Consider the following 19,694-nt stretch of genomic DNA (forward strand, 5'->3'; position numbering starts at 1 on the left):
TTTGTATCTCTTTTCTGTGTTTTGGAGGGTACTTCGTGGGTGGTTGGGGATGGCTGTGTCAGGGGCTTCTGGGTAAAGCCTTAATTCCTCCATCGTCATGTTCAGCCTCTCTAATAGCTGCTGCCCACTCTTCCCGGAATCAGTAAAAATGTTTTGCTGTGTGAGTAAAGAGAGCTGATTGAATTGATTCCATCATTGTGTACTTCCTGGAGGTTGGTGTATTTGTTTAAAAAAGAGAGAGAGATTGAACTGGTATGAACTTTATAACGGGGACAAGTTTGCTGAAATGACTTTCGTTAAAGGCAGAGTGAAGGGAAATAATTATTTTGATTAAATAGACATAATAATGTGCTAAGTAGAAAGATGATCATAAATCCTCTTCACCTTGAATAAGTGTACTGATTACCGATTGCAGCTTTAAGTGTTCTGTTTTTAAGATGTCTATTAATGTAAGACAAAGTATACAGAAGGTAACTTTGGAAAGAATATACTGTACTTCTATATACCAAAGTGTATACCATATACTACCTCATGTGCTGAATGCGTCTGAGGAGACGGCAGAGTTGAGCTGCTGTTCAGTATAGACGTGTTACAAAGTGCAAGAGAGAATCAGAGGTAACCTGCACTGGCTTAGTGGTAGAAGAGGCTCTGAACAGCATACAGGGACGTTACCTTAAACACAAACATAAATGGGATACATTTTGGATGCTTTAGCTCCTTCTGGAGATGCTTCCACATGGTATTAATCTCTTTATTCCCATTTAACGTGTCTATATAAACATTGCTCTGTGTTGAATTTTCATAGCAATTATCCTTGCTTGTGTAACTATCTTAAATAATTATATGAATAATTACTATTAGGAGAAACAGTCTCTGGCACACCCTTTGTCCAAATGTTGTGATTTTGTGATTTCTCTACTGAATTTTTTTTTCTTTTCCCATTTTGTCTCTTTTTTTTCCTTTCCTTATGTTAACTTGCTTATCTTTTTTTATGTGAATTGAAACAATGAGGACGTCGGCTCTCTGAAAAGCAGCTTGATGAATCCCAAAATGAATATGTCACATAGACGAGAGTGCTGTCAGTTACTTCCCTAAATAAACACATTATGACTCCATATTAATCACTGGTATTTTCTAGAATGGCACAATGACAGTAATAGGGCCACGCTAAGGAGTCTCATTGTCGCCAGGCAGTGTTTATGACAAAATTGCTTGCTGTAATGTATTTTTGGTCCCATTTCTAAAACATTCACCCTAAGCTAATGCTGCTGTTCTAATCTAAAGCAAAGCCTAAATAAGCCAAGAAAACATTAGATTTTTTTAAAGTGCTGCTTTATCTGTATTGGTCTTCTAGACTTTCTGAAATGACTAAGTAATTGCATAATCTTTCCCTTCACTTGGAGCAAATCTGGCCTCTGTGAGAGCATCTGTTACTCACTTGTGCTAGAAAAGCCTTCTTTTTCTCAGTTTCACTCACTGAATGTGCCTTGACTGAGTTCACTGACTCTCAAGTTTATTCATGTGGTGAGATTCCTGGAAAATATGGTGCTTTTTTTTTTAACCACATTATCACTTTGATGATATTTGCATCAAAATAACAAATTTTTATACTTATGTGTGGAATTAAATACTGGCTTAGGTTAGATTCCAAAATACACAAACACGGGTAGGTACCAACATATAAAGAATTAAAAAAGATGGGATAAACTTGATGAAAGACAATTCTCCTAGTTAAATTAAATTTCTTCAGAGCAAAACAGCAGGGTGGTTCCATGAGGAGTGGAATACTTGCCCCAGCTCACAAAACATCAGTTCTTAGCTGAGACACGTAAGTGTACTTCCACATGGACCAAGAGTACTGCAGTGAATGGCCCAGACCCTGCCCTCATAGTCTAGTAGGGAAAAAAAGTACCAATGACAAAGCCACAAAGCAAGATGGAATTGCAGGTCAAAGGAGGTCGAGCAGTGCCAGGCGCCTTCCCACAGGCTGGGAGGGTCTGCAGAGACCGCCTGGAGGAGGCACCCCCGCCAGTGCTGGGGATACCAAGAAAGGGGAGACTCCTGAAGAGGTCACAGTCTGGTTCTCATATCAATAGGCTTGTACACATAGTTAAAAGAAGAAAATAGAATAGAAAGCTGATAGAAGTACAGAATTACCAGAGTAGAAGACGTGAGGTCTTACAGAATGGAAATGGCTGAATCTTCTGGGGACAAAAATTAGCAGCTGAGCTGCCCCAGGTGCCTTTTTCAAACAGCCCCATCAAATGACGCTTTCAGATGTACCCGATAGACACTCCTGAGCCAAAACAAGGAGAGGAAGGACATGGATTTAATTCTGTGCTTTAACGATAGAGAAAAGCACAGGAGGAATTATTTTCTAGTCCTTTTATATATTTATATGTTATGATACATATTTATGTGTTCATGAATATTTATGAAAATATCATGAACGTGGGAAGAATTGCTGACTCAACATAATGTGGCATTTTAGCAAGCTTCATATATCGCCAAGGGAAAAGAAACACATGAACGTATTTACTGATGGAGCCAGGTTCTAACCGCCAAAAGAGTGGACTGAATCATATTCTTAGCGATTATTCTCTGAATGCACAAAAGGTTTACTTCTTGAATTTCTCTTAATGTAATCATAATATGGTAATTTTGAAAAAAGCATGCGAAAAAATACCCCTCTCTCTACACACCCCCGAAAAAGGGAAAACCTGGTTTGGATAGCACTCTTTTTAGATGAGTATGTTAGGAGGTAAGAAGTGGCAATGAAAGCTTACTCCTTTATATAGATAGATGCTGAGTTTGCTTAAGCAGAGGAGTTATCAGAAATTTTAAATTGAGAATTAAGTTGTTTTCCTTTGCAGGGAAAAGAAGTCCCAACTGGGAATAAATATCTGTACATGGTGAACAGCTTCCTTGTCCGTCCCAATGCTAAAAAGGGCCTCACAAATTTGGCTTATTTAGCAAATATCTTTTGGGGGCTAAACACTGAATCAACAACTATGTGACGAAACTGAATGCTTTCACTAAACATGACAAGATGGCTGCAACTATAATGAATTGTGATTGTCAGATAAGGAGTTGATTGTGGGTACTGTGAGTCACTTGAGATTCGGTTCATTTACATGTGATAAAAATTACAGTGTTCGTGGTAAAAGGAAAAACCAAAGCACTGGTCTTCTTTCTTCACTAAGTAAGCCTTTGTGTAGATCCCTGAGAAAGGAAGAGTCTAACCAATGGACACAAAACTACAACCCACCCTGTAAGATGTGAAATGATCTCTCAGCAGAAAGATGGTGATGGAAATCTTCAACATCTGTAGCCTGAAAACGCTGTACAACACCAATGTTTTGGCAACATTATGAACAGCTCTGTCCAGCATTACCTTGAGAGAGCTGTCACTATTGAGCACTTACTGTATGCACAAGGATTTGTTCCAAGTGTTTTACACATTCAGTCCACTTAATCCTTACAGTAGTGATGGTGTATTGTTGTGTTCTATTATTATCAAGTTATCTGCAGGTAAGGACACTGGGACAAAAAGAGATGAGGTAACTAACCAAAGGTCATCCAGTGGATGGCAGAGGTGAGATGTAGACGCAGACTGACCCCAGAGGTTGTTTACACACCACGGTTGGAGTACAGCTTGGGGGTGGGGATGGAGAGCATTGCCATTGGTGTATTTCTAAGTTTGGGTTCTAAGAATACTGTTACACCAAGATTGAGACAGTAAATCACTGATACTGATGTGCAGCGTCAGCTCTTTCCCAATTCAGTCTGATTTTCTGTAATCAATACTCTTCCCAATAGCAACATCTTGACCATTACACACACTACAACTTCTCTATTCAATCATCTATCGATGGACATTTAGGTTGCTTCCATGTCTTGGGGTGCCTGCATCTTTGCAAATTAGAGTCTCCGCCACTGTATCTTGAAGAGAGTTCTCAGCTTGGGCAGCCCATTTCAAGAGCAATAACCTCAGAACTAAGAACAATTTTCTCAGTAAAACCATCCATGAGGCCCCTGGAAATCAACCTTTTTTAGAATTGTCCAGCCTTGACTTGAATGCTCAGGAAAGCATGACTAACCTCACTGGTAAATTAAGGTCTTATCTGAGTATCCGACAGACTTTCTATTCATGGAAGCAAGACTCTCCCAATTGCTTCTGTTCATCGATCCATCTTCTAGCATTTGGGATCTTACAAAGCAGATTGGTACTCTCTTCTACATGGTATCACTTCAAATATTATGATTCAGATTACCTGAGTCTTTAAAGACCTTTGTTCCAAGAGTAGTATTCTCATGAGATATTTTTTGAGTTTTTTTTAAACTCTTGTTCCTTTAGTCTTCTGAGAAATTTTCAATTTCTTTCTTAAATTGTGGTGACCAAAATTAAATGTAACTATTTAACCAGCCCAGAGAAGACCTGTGAACAGTTTGTTTTAGAAAACATGCTTTGTTTAATACATTCTAAATTTCCATTAACTATTTTGTTTATATCACACTGTTGATTAACACAGAATTTACTGTCCAATAAATTGCCTAGATATACTCCTATTAAGCCATATTTCTCCCATCCTCGTCTTATTCTGGTTTTTTAGATCTAAGTTCATATCCTTGTATTTATCTTTTTAAATGTCATTTTTTGTTTGGCTCATTGCTCAAACTGTGAAGATATTTTTTAAATTGAGATAGAATTGACACATAACATCGTGTAAATTTAAGGTGTGCAGCACATTATTCAGACAAATTTATATATTGCAATATGATTACATCAATAGTATTAGCTAACACCTCCATCATATCATGTAATTATCATTTCTTTTCTTTTCTAAAGGTAAGAATATTTAAGATCAAGTCTCTTAGCAACTTCAAAATATGTAATACAGTATTGTTAACTGTAACCACAACACTGTGCATTAGCTCTTCAGAACATACTCATCTCCTAAGTTCAAATTTGTACCACTGAGCAACATCTCCCCATTTCCTCCACCCCCCAGTTTCTGGTGACTATGATTCTACTCTCTGTTTTTATGAATTCAGCTTTTTTTAGATCCTATGTATAAGCGTTAGCGTACAGTGTTTGTTTTTCTCTGTCTGCCTTATCACATTTAACATAATGCCCAAAAGGTCCATCTATGTTGTAACAAATGGCAAAATGTCCTCCTTTCTCATGGCTGAATAATATTCCAGTGTGTGTGTGTCACATCTTCTTTATCCATTTATCCATTGATGGACACTTAGGTTGTTTCTGTATCTTGGCTTTTGTGAATAATGCTGCAATAAACATGGTGGGGCAAATATCTTTTTGATATCCTATTTTCATTTCCTTTGGACATACATTCAGAAGTGGGATTGCTGGATCATATGATGGTAATATTTTTAAATATTTGAGGAACCCCCATTCTGTTTTCCACAGTGACTGAACCGACTTATATTCCCATCACTGATACACAAAGGTTTCCTTTTCTCCACATTTTGGACAGTGCTTGTTATCGCTCATCTTTATGATGATAGCCTTTCTAATAAGTGTGAAATAACATCTCATTATTGTTTAGATTTGCATTTCCCTGATAATAAGTGATGCTGAGCATCTTTCCACGTCCTTGTTGGACATTTGTATGTCTTCTTTGGAAAACTGTCTATTCAGTTCCTCTGCCCATATTTTAATCAGATTGTTAGATTTTTTTTGTTATTGAATGGTATGAGTTCTTTATATATTTTGGAAATTAACCTCTTATCAGATATGGTTTCCAAATATTTCTCCTGTTCTATAGATTGCCTTTTCATTTTGTTGATTTTTCTTTTGATGTGCAGAAACTTTTTAGTTTGATGTAGTTCCACTTGTTGATTTTTGCTTTTGTTCCATAAGGATGATTTTCATCATTGCATCTAATCCAGAAAAAGAAGAAACAACATGGGGTAAAATTCTGTAAATTCAGAATTTAATTTTCTACTCATTTCTTGGAAGATACAGGTAACATACAGCAAAGGGAAATCCCTCTCTGATCACTATCTCAGAATTATGGGTTATCCTTGTTAACAGATTTGTCTAAGCTTTGAGGGGAAAATGGTGGTGCTGGAGCCATTAATCTTTTTCCATCACAGCTTTCCCAGCACCTCACTACGAGAACTAAATGAAATGTTCTTGAAGGTGGCCAGTGTGGGAGGAGCAGCCTGGGATGCCGCTGCACCTACTCCCGACCCTTTTTTGCCCCTGGGTGCTGGGTCCTTCTGGGGCTGAACAGCTCAAAAAATCTGAGGCCTTGATTTTGTGCACAGGAATGTACTTCTTTGCAAAGGAGAAACCAGTTTCCCATTTTACTCTCTTCTACTCTATGAAATTAAGTGGTCTCTTAACCATCTTTCTCCCTAAGGAGTTTGAGAGGAAGGAAAAAGCATTGGCACCCACATCTTCCAAAGTGTTTGACTGTTACAATCCTTGGAATATGTATCTTTTTGCAAAACTTTTATTTTTCTTTTTTCATTTATGACATTAAGAAGATTTGTTTTGGCAAAAACTAGAATCAGTGAACTCTAGAAAGGAAAAATGTAACAGTTATGTAGATTTTACCCTCTGTATTTACAGATAAACCCCAGCAAATTACCCTCAGTACCACTGTTTGCTGTGATACACAGGAAGTAGATGCACCTAAGGGTTCTAGGATGTGATCATCCAATACCCAAAAGCATGCCACTCTTCTGCATGGTTATTCACCTACAAGAGATTTAGGAGGGTGTTTTCTATGCACAGTCTGTGCTGAGAACAGAATGGAATGGAAGAGTAAAGGGAAGAGATGAGGAGTGGTACAAACAGACGGCGGTGGAGGAGAGCAGTTAAGAGGTCTCACATTTGCCAATCTGCTGATGTGGGATCTGAATAAAATAGAGTCGAAGATGATTTCAAAGGTTTTGTTTGTTTGAGTAATTAGAAAGATGAGGCTTTTAATTTACTGAAAGTGGGAAGACTGGGAGAAACAATTTGGGGGGGAGAAAGTAAGAGGGTCAGATTAGAACGTGTTACATTTGAAATGCCAAGTTGAGAAAACCAAGTGGAGATGTCAAATAGGTGGTTAGGCATATGAGTCCTGAATTCAGGGGAAAAAAATCACCTTTGGACTTGTGAATTTGAGAATTTCAAACAGAAAACTGTCAGGTCTAGTCAAAGTCTCAATGAGTTCATCAAGAAGTGAGAGAGAAAAGAGTTCTAAAGATAGAGCACTGCCGCCATCCAAAACTTGGAGGTGAGGGAGTTAAGAAGGAAATAGCAAATAGATTGAGAAGAAGTGACTAGTGAGATAGAAAGCAAACATGGGTGTGGTGCCCAGGAAGACAAGAAAAAAATAGTATTTCAAAGAGGATGGAGTAGTCACTGTGTCAAATGCTGCTGATTGGCCCAGAAGATTATGATGAAGACTAGACTTCTTTCTAGACTGTTTCTAAACAGAGATACATGGGGTTTTATTTCAGCCAGTCATTAAGTTCAGCATCATATTTTATCAATTTTAGTTTTTAATTGCCTCTTGTATTCCAGTTGTCTCTCTGATCTTGTCCTCTTCTGACTGAAGTAGAGTCCAGCGAGGATTTGAGTAATAAACTCAGTTTATATGTCAGAAATCACCTTCGCTCTTGAATTTTTCTTTAGCTAAATATAAAATCGTAGGGTAATAGCTTTTCTCCCTCAGCACTTGGAAGGTGTTACCCCATTGCCCATTGTTTTCTGGCATCTAATGCTGCTCGTGAAAAGTCTGCTGTCAGTGCTTGCTACTCCCCTGTGGGTAATCCAGCTTGTATCTTTAACTTGGAGTTCTGTGGTTCTATTTTAATGCATAAAAGTGTGGACTTACTTTTATTTTTATTTTACTAATCCTGCTCAGCATGTGGTATTCTCTTTCAGTGGAAGGTTTTGTTTTGTTTGGCGTTCTTCTGATTCTGGGAAGTTTTCAGCCAACCTCCTTGAAAATACTACTTCCCTGACAATCTGTTAATTCTCTCCTGATGATGAAAATTTTGTTGGATTCATATTACAGCCTTTCAGTGTTACTGCTGTTCTCGTCTCAATTCCCTCTTTATGTTTCATCTTTTTATACCTTTTTGCTGAATTCTGGGTACAGCCCTTGACCCTGTCAATCACCCATGCTCTTGGGAGTTGCTCTGGGGAGAGATTATTCCCTCTGACTCTTTCTCATGGCCATGTGTTTTGTTTGTACGTTTTCCATTTTTCATTCTGTCTATTCTTGTTTCATTGTTGCCTGTATTTGTTTTTATAATTCCTTGTTCTTTTATATGAGACTTTTTTTTCCTTTATCACATTGTTTATCCTAAATGTATGCTTCTGTGATTTGCATCTGATCAGGAGTATACTCATCTCATGCTTGTTGAGCTGGCTCTGTGGTTTTTAGTGTTAAGTTGGATGTTTTGCTTTCAGGAGACACACTGAGTAAGAGGTGAATTTTGCACTCTCATTCTTTGTAATGCAATGCTTTTCACTTGTCTTCACTGGTCTGTCAAGACCCTCAGTCCCAAAGTAGTTCTTTCATCAGCATCTCAGGGTTTCCTTTCATCCAGCAATAGTTTTGGAGACATCCCTGACTCAGTCACGGAACCTGTGGGCTGCTGGACCTACGTTAGGTCTGGTTGGCTCTCTCAGCATCCTCTCCCTCCCTGCAGCTAGGTACCATGGAGGGTACCGATAGTTTTTTTCAGCATCTTTTTATGAGTGGCAGAACCACTGCCCCTGATTTTATTCAGGTAACTTGAACTTTGGTTTCCCACTACCCAAGGCATGGCATTTTTCACCCCACTGGAGGAAGGAACCTTTACACTTATCTGCTCCAGTTCCCGAATTAGAAAATGACTGTGGCTTTAGCCCCTGTTCACCTACAATTGTGATTTTCTGGTCTGTTTCTGGTCTAAAGAGATGTTTATCTTGTTTTCAAGACTAAAGTACTTTTTTTAAGTGTCTATAATTGTATTCAGAACAGAAGATATATTTTTTAGGTCATGAGCTCACAATTCCAAAATGACCCAAAGTACTTTATATTTTTAATAAGCATTGCTGTCAGTCACACATATGACAATATATATATATATGATTTACATACATTGCATATTTGTGAAAACGTTATTCAGTAGCATTCTTTTTTTTTTAACATTTTTTATTGATTTATAATCATTTTACAATGTTGTGTCAAATTCCAGTGTTCAGCACAATTTTTCAGTTATTCATGGACATATACACCCTCATTGTCACATTTTTTTCTCTGTGAGTTATCATAACATTTTGTGTATATTTCCCTGTGCTATACAGTGTAGTCTATTCTACAATTTTGAAATCCCAGTCTATCCCTTCCCACCCTCCACCGCCCTGGTAACCACACGTCTGTATTCTCTGTCTATGAGTCTATTTCTGTCCTTTATTTACGCTTTGTTTTTCTTTGTTTTTTCTAAAAGTTCACACTAAATTTGAAATTATTCTACTAAAACAAGACTTTACTTTTTATTCTTAACAAACGTCTAGATCAGGGTCAGTCTTATAAATATGTGGCAACTCATTTGTCTTGATTTGTAAGGTCACAGGTAGGACATTGTGTACCCAAATATTTTCTTATCTGCCATGATATACAAATTCCACAAAAATGATTCTCCTGGATTTGACAGTGTTTATCTTTCACAATTACATACTAAATGAAAATAAATTTGGGGATTGGAGGAAAGGGAGGCGATGCCTTTGCAACAAGGACTCCTAATACAGAATAAGGTATTTTGACAATATTATCAAGATAAGACCCCTGGACAGTGAGCCATAAGTGCCAAAAAGGATTGAATGTTTCAAAAGGAGGTAAGAGGGCAGCAAAAACAAACTGCTCTTCCTCACGATGTTATGAGTTAGGAACCTGGCACTGACGATGTGCAAAGTGCAATTAACCTTACTGTAAACATCAGGGGACAAACGAGTTACTCACACCCCCTATAACCATTTAAAGGTGTTCATAAAGGAAAGCAGGTGTAATCATCCTTGAGTAAAGAAGGAAGTTCAAAATAAATTTTCAAACCTTATCATATTTACCTTACCAACTGATTTTGATTACGTGGCAACACTTCCTATGATTGTATGCAGCAGATGACGATGGAAATTTATCCCCAAAGTTTTTCAAATATTCTCCTAAAAAAATTTTTCTGGAGGATGTTCAGTTTGCCTGCTAAAGCGTATTCGTTTTTACCTTTTCTTAAATTATCTTCTTCCCCACTCCTTAAGTCAAATGGTGCTTCCTTCAGCCCAGGCAGCTTACCTTCATCATAATTTTTTCAGACCTTCTGTTTTTCTCTCTTCTTTTAGCCAGTTGGGCACTGCAGTAGCTGAAATGCGGAAAAGGCAGCAGCCCCAGAATGAAGAAGCACCTGCTGTGTCTCAAGCACCTGGAAACCAGAGGCCCAACAACACGTGTTGCTTCTGTTGGTGCTGTTGTTGTAGCTGCTCCTGGTACGTCCTCCTCCCTGTACGATGCAACCAGCCCTGAGCAGGCTCAGAACTGGCGTGAACGTGAACATCAGCTCTTGGGGTCATAGAAACGTCTCAATCTGCCTTATTTTCCCCCTATACCAGTAGGAATTACTGGAAACAATCATTGGTTTGATGCAGACATTTTCACAGGCAATATATAATATAGCCTAGGAATCTACCTGTAAATTGGTAACAAGGTGAAGAATGATTACTTTATTTTATATTGTTATATTGATTTTATATCATGGTTTTCTCCATACTCATCTTGTTTTATATTATTTTATACTTTTATATTTAAAAATTTATGTTCTAAAATTATATTGTTTTATATTTGATATCATGTTTTTCTCCAGCCATGCTTCTTAAAGTTATGGGTAAAAATAAGATTATGGTTATATATTAATTTAACAGTAAACAACATTCTCCCACATTCCAGAAGGTGTGGGGACACTAAAGTAATATCTAGAGGTTCTGTATGTAGTATTCACTGTGGCGTTCTAGTTCTGTGCTGTTTCATAGGGTGTAGATTAATCAGGGTCAGGTGGCAGCCTCAGCCACAGACTCCGGAAAAGGACACCGAAAGAAGTGCCACAGATGCACATCCACAGGTTTGAAAGCTCAGGGACTGTGATGGGTGTGAAGCCAGTGGGTTAAAAACTCTAAACTTAGAGCCAGACGGCCTGCTTTCTACTGTGGTTTTATCATGATAGGCTCTGTGACATCATACACAGTTGTAATCTCCGTTTTTCGGTTTCCTCACTGGCATAGTGGTGAGGATTTAGACCAGTTGATTCTCAAGGTCCTGTCTGGTACTAAATGTCCATGATTCAGACACCTCAGAAAACCTCCTCTAGTTCCAAATGCCAACGTGTATCGAGATAAGAAAATCAATAAGGCCCAGAGTCCCAAGATTTATGAGATGAGCTTTCTCGGCTGGCGGGGGCAGGGTGGGGGAGTGCTAGACTTGATGGAACTTTCCATAGAACCAAACGTTTTGGGATCCTCTAAGATCCATTTCACAGGATTAGGAATGGTCTTCTGGATCTCGCTGACCTATTCCCAACCCTAAAGAAAGGCCCAGATGCTTGAGACACCTTCTCGTGCTTGATCTCTGCAGGTTCCCAGCATCCATCCAGGTCGTTGTGATGATACAGTGGCATGATGGTCTATCATGGTGGCCAAAATACACAAGGAAACATCTAATGCTCCCATGGCAGCCTTGCTGTTGAACAAGCTCTGAGCTCTCTAGAAAACTTCATTGCCAGAAATGCGATACTTTAGCAATTTGGAAGGCTTAAGATAGTCTCTATAAATATCAAAATTGCTTCCTAGATGCTGAGTCTTTGTTGGGGGAAGTCATATATGATTCCTTTTTCTTTCATTCTTAAGTCTTAAGTGTTTCAGAAGGAGGAAATAGAGCTCTAGAGGAGAGAAAGATTTCAATACAATTGTGTAATCTTTTGCTCTATCTCACTTCTAAGGAAATGAACTAGGTCTGGTCTTAATCCATGCAATACAGGGTAGTGACTTAATATGGTGGTTCTGAAGTCAGGCTACCTGTTTCAAATCTTGTGCTGTCTGTCACTGTCTGTTTGACCTTCAACAAGTTACTTAGTATCCTTAAATTTATCTGTCAAATGATAGTATTAAGAATCCCTACCTCATAAGGTTGTTTTCAACATTAAATGAAATCAAACACATACAAGATGAAAACAGTGCCTGACCTATAGTATGCATTTAATAGGAGTTAAGTTACCGGGCTATGGAATACTTCACATTGGAAAAATAAAATCTCTTTAAAGAGGGACTCCTTCAGATAATGTATATATTTTTTAAAAGATCAACTTGTGTTTATAATACAAAAAGTTATCTCGGAAAGGAAAGTTATTGATTTTAAAGTTCGTATAAAACATCGAGAATATATTGTTCCATCATGTTGAGGATTGTACTTCTATTTGTCATCTGCAATTTGCCAGGTTCCAGTAATTAGTAGATGATTTTATTTGCCTGCAAAAACTTATTCCTGAATTGCTGTAGGATTAAAACAGCAAACATTGAAGTTGAGTTGTACAATATTTGCTGTCAAACAGATGTTTAGTGAGATTTGCTTTCATCTGTCCTACAGATATTTAGCAAGACTTGCTTTTATTAATTCTTAAAGTGCACATTAAATAACAAAATATTCAACATGAGCTCATGAGCATCAGATTGTCACAGGACATAAACTAGACCGAGAATAAAACAGCTTTTGAAAGCTGCATTAACTCTCCACACCTCCAGGGTGACAAGTATTTGGACCCTAAACATGTGGTGCATTGGATGAGTGTTCTGTTAGTTCTTGACGTTGTCAAGAACTGTGTTTGCTGACAATGAGTCATGGATACCCAAGTCTACGCCATAAAATGCACAGTCTATAAACGTGCAAGTCTTCTATATATGATAAATGATAGGTAATTTCTAATGTAAGCAACTGTTTAAAAAAAGGAATGGAAGTTAAATTGGATTTTAATTGTACCTCCATTATCTCATTATAAATGGAAATGTCCTCCACACATGCATTTTTTAAATACCATAATTTTTGTACTTTGACTTTAGAAAAAGAATTTGTAAAGGCTTATTAGAGTGGGGGGAAAAGAAAGAGAAAGAAATGTTCTTCAAATTTTCCAGGGTAGGTCAAAGGAGCAGAACAAAGAGAAATACTGAAAAACCTAATTTAGGGACAAAAAAGTTAGAAATCAAAGTATGAAGTAACTGTCATTCGTAACTAGGAACAGTTGTCATGGAGCTGGTTTTACCTCCTTTTAAGGAAATAGAGTGCTAAGAAAATAAATTTCTATATCGAGTAATAAATAGAAATACCTCACTCCAGCCTCACATGTTAGGAGTTTTTAAAACAACTTCGTATTTTCCTCAAATTTGCATTTCTCATTCATATTTCATTGTCAGCTCCTCTCTCATTTTTAAATTTATCTCTGTCTTTATAAAATTACCACTATGCCTTATTTTGGGCGATGATACAGAGGATAAATACATAACCGCTGAATAGTTCCAGTTTCCTTCAGAAAGCTAAAAAAGTCAGGATTACTTCACAATGGCTTCTTAAGCTGATCTGCCCTCTGTCCCCGCAAAGGAATCATTCCTCTTCCCCAGATCAGTCTCCATCTCCCTCTTCTCCCCTCAGCCCTCCATTTGAAGAAGAGAAAATGAGGCAGTGAGGGTTAGACCCTTTATCCTGTGCTGTGTGAGTCGTGGATGCCCGAGCATCCATCTGGCTGCAAAGCAGGCAGTCTATAAACTTGCAACCCTTCTGTACGTGGGACCAAGTTGTTCTCACACAGGAGAGTTTTGTCAAGATCACTTGTCCAGAGGTTCAAGGTTGCCACTGTCAAAACTTAATGTTCACCTTATACCAGGGTTCAGAGTGACCTGCCTCTGCAGGTGGTTACCTCTCTTCCCTTTTCTTTATGAGAAAGAAACCGTTGAAAGATGTGGGCTCCTCATGAAACTGCCATCACCAAGACAGTGTGACTCCATGAGGTCATTCAGACACCTGTGAAAAAGTGTGTTGCAAACTAGAAACTGAGTTGCGCTCACAAAACGAAATGACTCCAAAGGAGGCAGAATGGGAGAGCTTTCAAAATGCATTTCGAGCTTAAAGCTAATTTCCAAGTTGTCCCAGGACCCCTCCCTAAACATCAGAGGTTGTACTAAAATAAGCCAGTCTATTTTTAACAAGGGAGTCTGTAGGTGCTAATCTACTTCTGTTTTAATTCCTTATTGCTCTTGGGAGTGTCCTATCAAGCAAGACAGACTTCTGTCTTCACTCATAAAAAATTAAACTCAGGGGACTTCTGATTCCATGCCTCCAGAACGTTCCATGACTTCTCATGCGTGGTGCTGAGGAGGTGGTTCTGGGACAGGACGGAGGTGGGGTGGGTACTTGCAGTTTCCAAGGGAATAGTTCTCTCTTTAGCTATTTTACTTTAGATTAAAGTATACACTTTTGTATGAAAGAAAAGATGTCCTCACTAAAAACCTGGTGTTTGCAAAATTCTGCGTCTGATTTTACAGATAAGGCAACTGAAGACTTGCCTGTTGTCGTTAAGCTCATTAATGACAGTTTAAGTGGGACTGAAATGTGAGTCTCTTAATAGCCAGCCCCCTGTTTTGTCCACTTGAAGATGATACAGCCAGACTTTTCATTTCCAGGCTTTTTATGAACCATTTCCCAAGCTTTTGACTTTGCAAAGTCTCCAAGAATTATATTAAAAACAACTTTTCAAACGGGATTCGCAATCCCATGGACTACTTACGATGTAGCGCCTACAAGATCCGGCCCACTGCATGGAATAGTCTTCATTCTTCGCAGGAAAATGGGTCAGAACTGAATTTAGTACATTAACTAGCCCTCTGAAAGCTAAAATTGTCCCCCTTTTAACACATTAGTTTCCAGAGTTTCCAGACCACGGGACAGATCTGACCACGTATATGTTAAGCACTTCTTAAACGTACTTTGGTTGCCCCTCCCCTTATTTGTAACAAGTACCACAGCTTCTGATAAACAGTGCTGTATTATCCTCTGACGCTGTCACACGTTAGCCCTTTGCCAATGGAAATACTGAAATGCATGTTTTAAAAGCCAAAGAATATTTTTTGATGGAAAAAGCAAAATCCAAGTTTGTTCCATGGTAAAGAAAGCACCACCCCCTGAAAACAAATCCACTCACACATGCACGTGGAATCACTTCATCTGAGGCCCCAGTGAATATGCAGTCTTCTCCACCTGTTGCCCTGGGAGACGTGATTCATCTCAAGTGGGAGCACAAGTCATCTGCAGGGGACTTCCAAAGGGCTTGGAACCAGACCATCAAAAAACCACTTACCAAGAGTTCCAGCTTTGAAACTCTGTCTCGCTATGTCATAGATGAATTTTCTTGATAGTTTCTATCACGTACATGATCTTTAAACTCACATGACCCAAAGACATCTACCAAAATGCACCCAGGTTTCCCAGGACACACGCACACAAAACCGAAGGTGTGCATCAGGACTGTGGACCTTCTCCACATCATGCGTTTAATTCGCTCATTTACAGCTTATCGAATGCTAATTTTTGCCGGGAGCTGTTCACTTCATTAGCTTTCCCCAGATTCTCCCTGTCTCTACATCGACAGGGAACATACTCTCAATAAGCAACTGAATCTAGACATGAATACTTGGTGTTACGCCCCAGCTCACCCTCCAGAAAAGCTTACTATTCAAGTCAAGTCTGTGTTACCCATGACCAGAGGGCTAGCTATTGGAAAACTGCCAGAACTAGAATTTCTTGACTCTTTTCCATTGAAAGCATTCTGTTCTTTTTGACTCCGTTTACTGTAAATGCATAGTTTTTCTGAGTGTCAGACTGCAGTCCTTAGGCCAACAATGGAAAGATAGATGTGAGGAAAATAAATGTTAGATGAAAGTATTAGACCTCAGCTGATTTAGGAAAGTAGAAAGGATGAACCAGAAAAAGGCTGAAGAAAGAAGATGAAGTTAATTCTGGCTGGAAGAAGGCAAGGACCAGCCGTGAGGGTCAGGCAGCTCACAGCCAGCGGGAGGAAACCACGTCAGGGAGGGACCGAGGAAGGGTCCTGCTGGGAGCCTTGCGGCCACCTGTGGGGACACCTGTGTCACAACGGCCCTGAGGTGGAGGGTAAGAAGGAGAGGGAAGGGTCCAAGGAGGAGGAGCCTGGTACGGAATCACAGAGCTGAGGGGGGTCAGGAGGCGCAGAGAAGGGGAAGTCAGAGGGCGGAAGCCTCAGAAGATGCGGAAGAGGAAGGCCAACCTGCACCTTGCCCTGTGCTGAGTGTGGAGGAGCTGCTTCGGAGGAGACAGAGCCTTCACAGCGATGGGTGCTGGCTGGGACCGGGGAGGACGTGGGCCACCCGAGGCTGAGATGCAGAAGGGGGTGTGACCTGGGAAGGGAGTTCCAAAGGAAGCAAGGAAGAGTCCTCAGTCGGGAAGAGAATGGATGACAGAAGGAGCCTCAGTCTGGGGAAGAAGCCCAGAATCCTCGAGGGACAGGAGGCGGGGACTGCGGGTGGGGGGCCGGGCAGTGCCTCCAAGGACAGAGACAGGGAGACAGGGGTGGCGTCCGCAGGCCCAGACACCCCAGTTGGCTCCATCCATCTCCGGGCCTGAGCCGGGGAGGCGCTCTCAAATCTCGGCTGACTCACTAGATGTGGTGAGGTGGTGAGGGCCACCTGGGCCTGGGTGGGCCAGGACGTGGCGGAGCTTCTGGGTGACCTTGGCAACGGAGCTTGGCAACCCGCGGCCACGCCTCCCCCCGCCCTGGACAAGGCTGCCCACGTGGAGGGCCAGCCGAGGCCCAGCTCCCTGCGCTGGTTTCCGTACTAGGAACTCTCCTCTGGGACTTGTGTTTAGGTTTTCTCGGTGACTGCCTTCAGGAAGCATATTATGTGGATTTTACAGTGGAATTCACACAAGTTCATGTTGATCCATTGGCTCTGGGCCTTTTCAAAAACATACACAGAAGTTTCATGCTTTAAAATAGCCCAAAATGTATTTTGGCTTATAAGTTATTATTTGGCACACATTCGGTGTTGAATTAATACTAAGGTGTTGAATGGTTGAATGGATGGTTGAATTTGGATTCTTCCCATTGAGTCTACTTTGTAAAATAGAGAAATTTGTGTCACCAAATTTTTTTCCAAAAATTACAAGCGCAGCCTCCCAGGCCTGAATATAATTATGTGGCAGCCAATTACGGAAACACTGGATTTCTTCTTAGGCACCGTTTTCTTCCTTCTCCTGTGTGTGTGTTAGCATCAGCACCAACACTGGTCGTACTGGCGAGGGGTAGAAGCTAGGACTCCCGGAGGGAGCACTCAGCTCTGGTCAGCACTGCTGGGGTATAAATTCCAGAAGGACAAGACAGAAGACTGGAGAGAGGCAACGCCACGTAACAAAATGCCTTTTCTGCTGTGTTAACAAGCTAGTACTTGACACCTCTTTCGGATGCGGGAAGTGATGGAGGGTTATTAAGTAATAAGGGAGTGAAGTCCATTTTATGTTCTAAGTATATCCCTCCGGAGACAATGCAAAGTGTGTGGAAGGACAAGACAGACAACGAGGATAGTAGGAGACTTTTACTGTAACTGTCTCTTTGAGAGATGCCGGGAGCTCAAAATAAAAAGGTGATTTAAAAGGAATGGAGAGATTCCAGTTTCAAGAAGCACTTAAGAAGTACTGTCAAGAGTCTGCAGTAAATAAGTTCATGTGTGTCGTATTTTGTACACTAGAATTTAACTCAACATTGTACATTGACAAGACTTCAATATAAAGAAGAGAATTTGCAGTAGGCAAGGAGAGGAAGGATAATGCTATTGCTTGCTCGAGTGGCCGGGTGGGCGGTGAGGCCATGAAACGCGAGGTGGCTGGAACGGGACGTGGGAGGGAGGGCAGGATGGGATGGTGGCCTGGACACTCTCCATGTGAGGAACCCAGGAGTTAGCAGTGGCGATTTTGATGATTGGCCCTTGCAGGGCAGGTCTTGGTGAGAGATGACAATCTGGGCTTCGTCAGCACACAGCGTGCAGGAGGTAGAGCTGATGGCCCAGCGTGCAGAGCAGTGAGCTACAGACTGAATCCTCGGGAGGTACCAGCTCCTAAAGGGAAGGCAGTGCAGCCTGGGAGCATGGGTTCCTAAGTAGAAAGCAGATTTCTGCCATTGCTACTTTTTGGTATAAAGACACATAGATTATTGAAAAGTCCAGAACCCTTTTAATCAACCAGTTTTACAAGTCATAGTCGAATAACAACTCCGTGTGTTTCATTGTAAATAGACGAGGTCTTGCTGTATTGAGATTCTGCCCAAATTCTAACAACATGCCGTTGTCAGGCAAAGCCTGCTTTCAAGAGGCAGCAGCGGGGAGGGAAGAGAACCACACTGGGATTCGGCCCAGACACATCCCTGCTTCATAACGTGTAACTGTGAAATGTTTGGCAAATTGCTCAGCCTCTCTGAGCTTCAGTTTCTTCATCTGTAAGATGTGATTAACCACATATATAAACCAGTTAGTTTAGGGTTCAACACTTCCTAGGGGCCCCCTGAATAATCCTTTATTGATGGGTATTATTTGCAAGTCGCAGGCTGAAGGGAAGTGACCAGACTTTGTAGGACGTGGCCCCAGACACTCAGCATGTGCCATTTCCGTATTGTCAGTTAATGTAACTGAACCTGTTTTTTGTGTTTTGTGTCCCTGGCCCTTTCTCTCCAGTTTGGTGTAACTCGCATCCCTGTGGCTGGCACCACACACTCACAGGTTCCCAGGGTGTTGTAAGTTCATCATCTGCTGGGGTTAACTTGCCCCACAAATCGGGATCGTTGCTTCAGTCGTAGTTGTCCTCAAGGATGCTCCCCACCTCCTCCCAAACACACTCACACACAGTAACTGGAAAATACCCAGGGAAGAAAGAATGAGTGGATGGGAAGTGGCCCTGCCAGCTGTCCAGTGTTTTTCTGAGTTATCAGCTGCTCGAGTTCTAACCTTTTCATTCTGCTTTTTATGATAGAGACACAAGTTAACTCAACCTAGAAGCCTCAGCTCCAACTTAACTGATGCATTTAAGGACCTGGATGATTACATACCATTTTAATAACAGTGTCCACTAACTAAATAAAAGTCCATTTGGCCTTTCACATTCCCAGATACTTAGTTTCCCACAAATGCATCCACTAACTTAATTATGACTTACAGGGAAAATTACAGTGTGTTGAAGGAAGAGCTTAAAATAGGATTTCAATCAACCTGGGAACTGAGGTAGAAGATTCTAATGATTGGTGTGTATTATATAAAGTATATCTAAATATTCAATCCTGTAATTCTCTTAATTTTAAGTGAAAAAAAAGAAACTCTATTTATGCCTCATAGGAGGCGTTGGTTATTTAATTAAACATAAGCTGACATAGTAGACCTGGATTTTAGCCATGTAATAGCTTGTTAAAGGCAGCTGGCATTCTAAGTCAAATGAATGTGTTTGTGCACCTAGAATACATGACCTAGAGTTTGAAATAAAAATATAATACCAATAGAGAAAGGGATTTTTGGAAACCCATCTTTTCAAACAGAGGCATGTGCAGAGGGAAATTGGTAGCAAAGAGAGCAAGCAGGG

The 19,694-nt window shown here is 40.3% G+C and overlaps 1 protein-coding gene across 3 annotated transcripts in view; it reads left to right on the plus strand.

Moving 5' to 3' along the window:
• The window catches only part of RGS17 (regulator of G protein signaling 17), an 86,769-nt gene that overhangs the window by 50,415 nt on the left and 16,660 nt on the right, over positions 1-19,694 (plus strand). For 2 of the 3 annotated variants that reach the window (XM_074368132.1, XM_074368134.1), the window contains exon 1: positions 10,145-10,495. In XM_074368132.1, coding sequence (XP_074224233.1) covers positions 10,275-10,495 — 221 coding nt within the window. In that variant the 5' untranslated portion in view covers positions 10,145-10,274. Of the gene's footprint in view, positions 1-10,144; positions 10,496-19,694 lie in introns of those variants that run through there. The other variant, XM_010965732.3, reaches the window with a different exon arrangement.

The sequence above is a fragment of the Camelus bactrianus genome, chromosome 8 (genome assembly GCF_048773025.1).
Source record: "Camelus bactrianus isolate YW-2024 breed Bactrian camel chromosome 8, ASM4877302v1, whole genome shotgun sequence".
NCBI lineage: Eukaryota > Metazoa > Chordata > Mammalia > Artiodactyla > Camelidae > Camelus > Camelus bactrianus.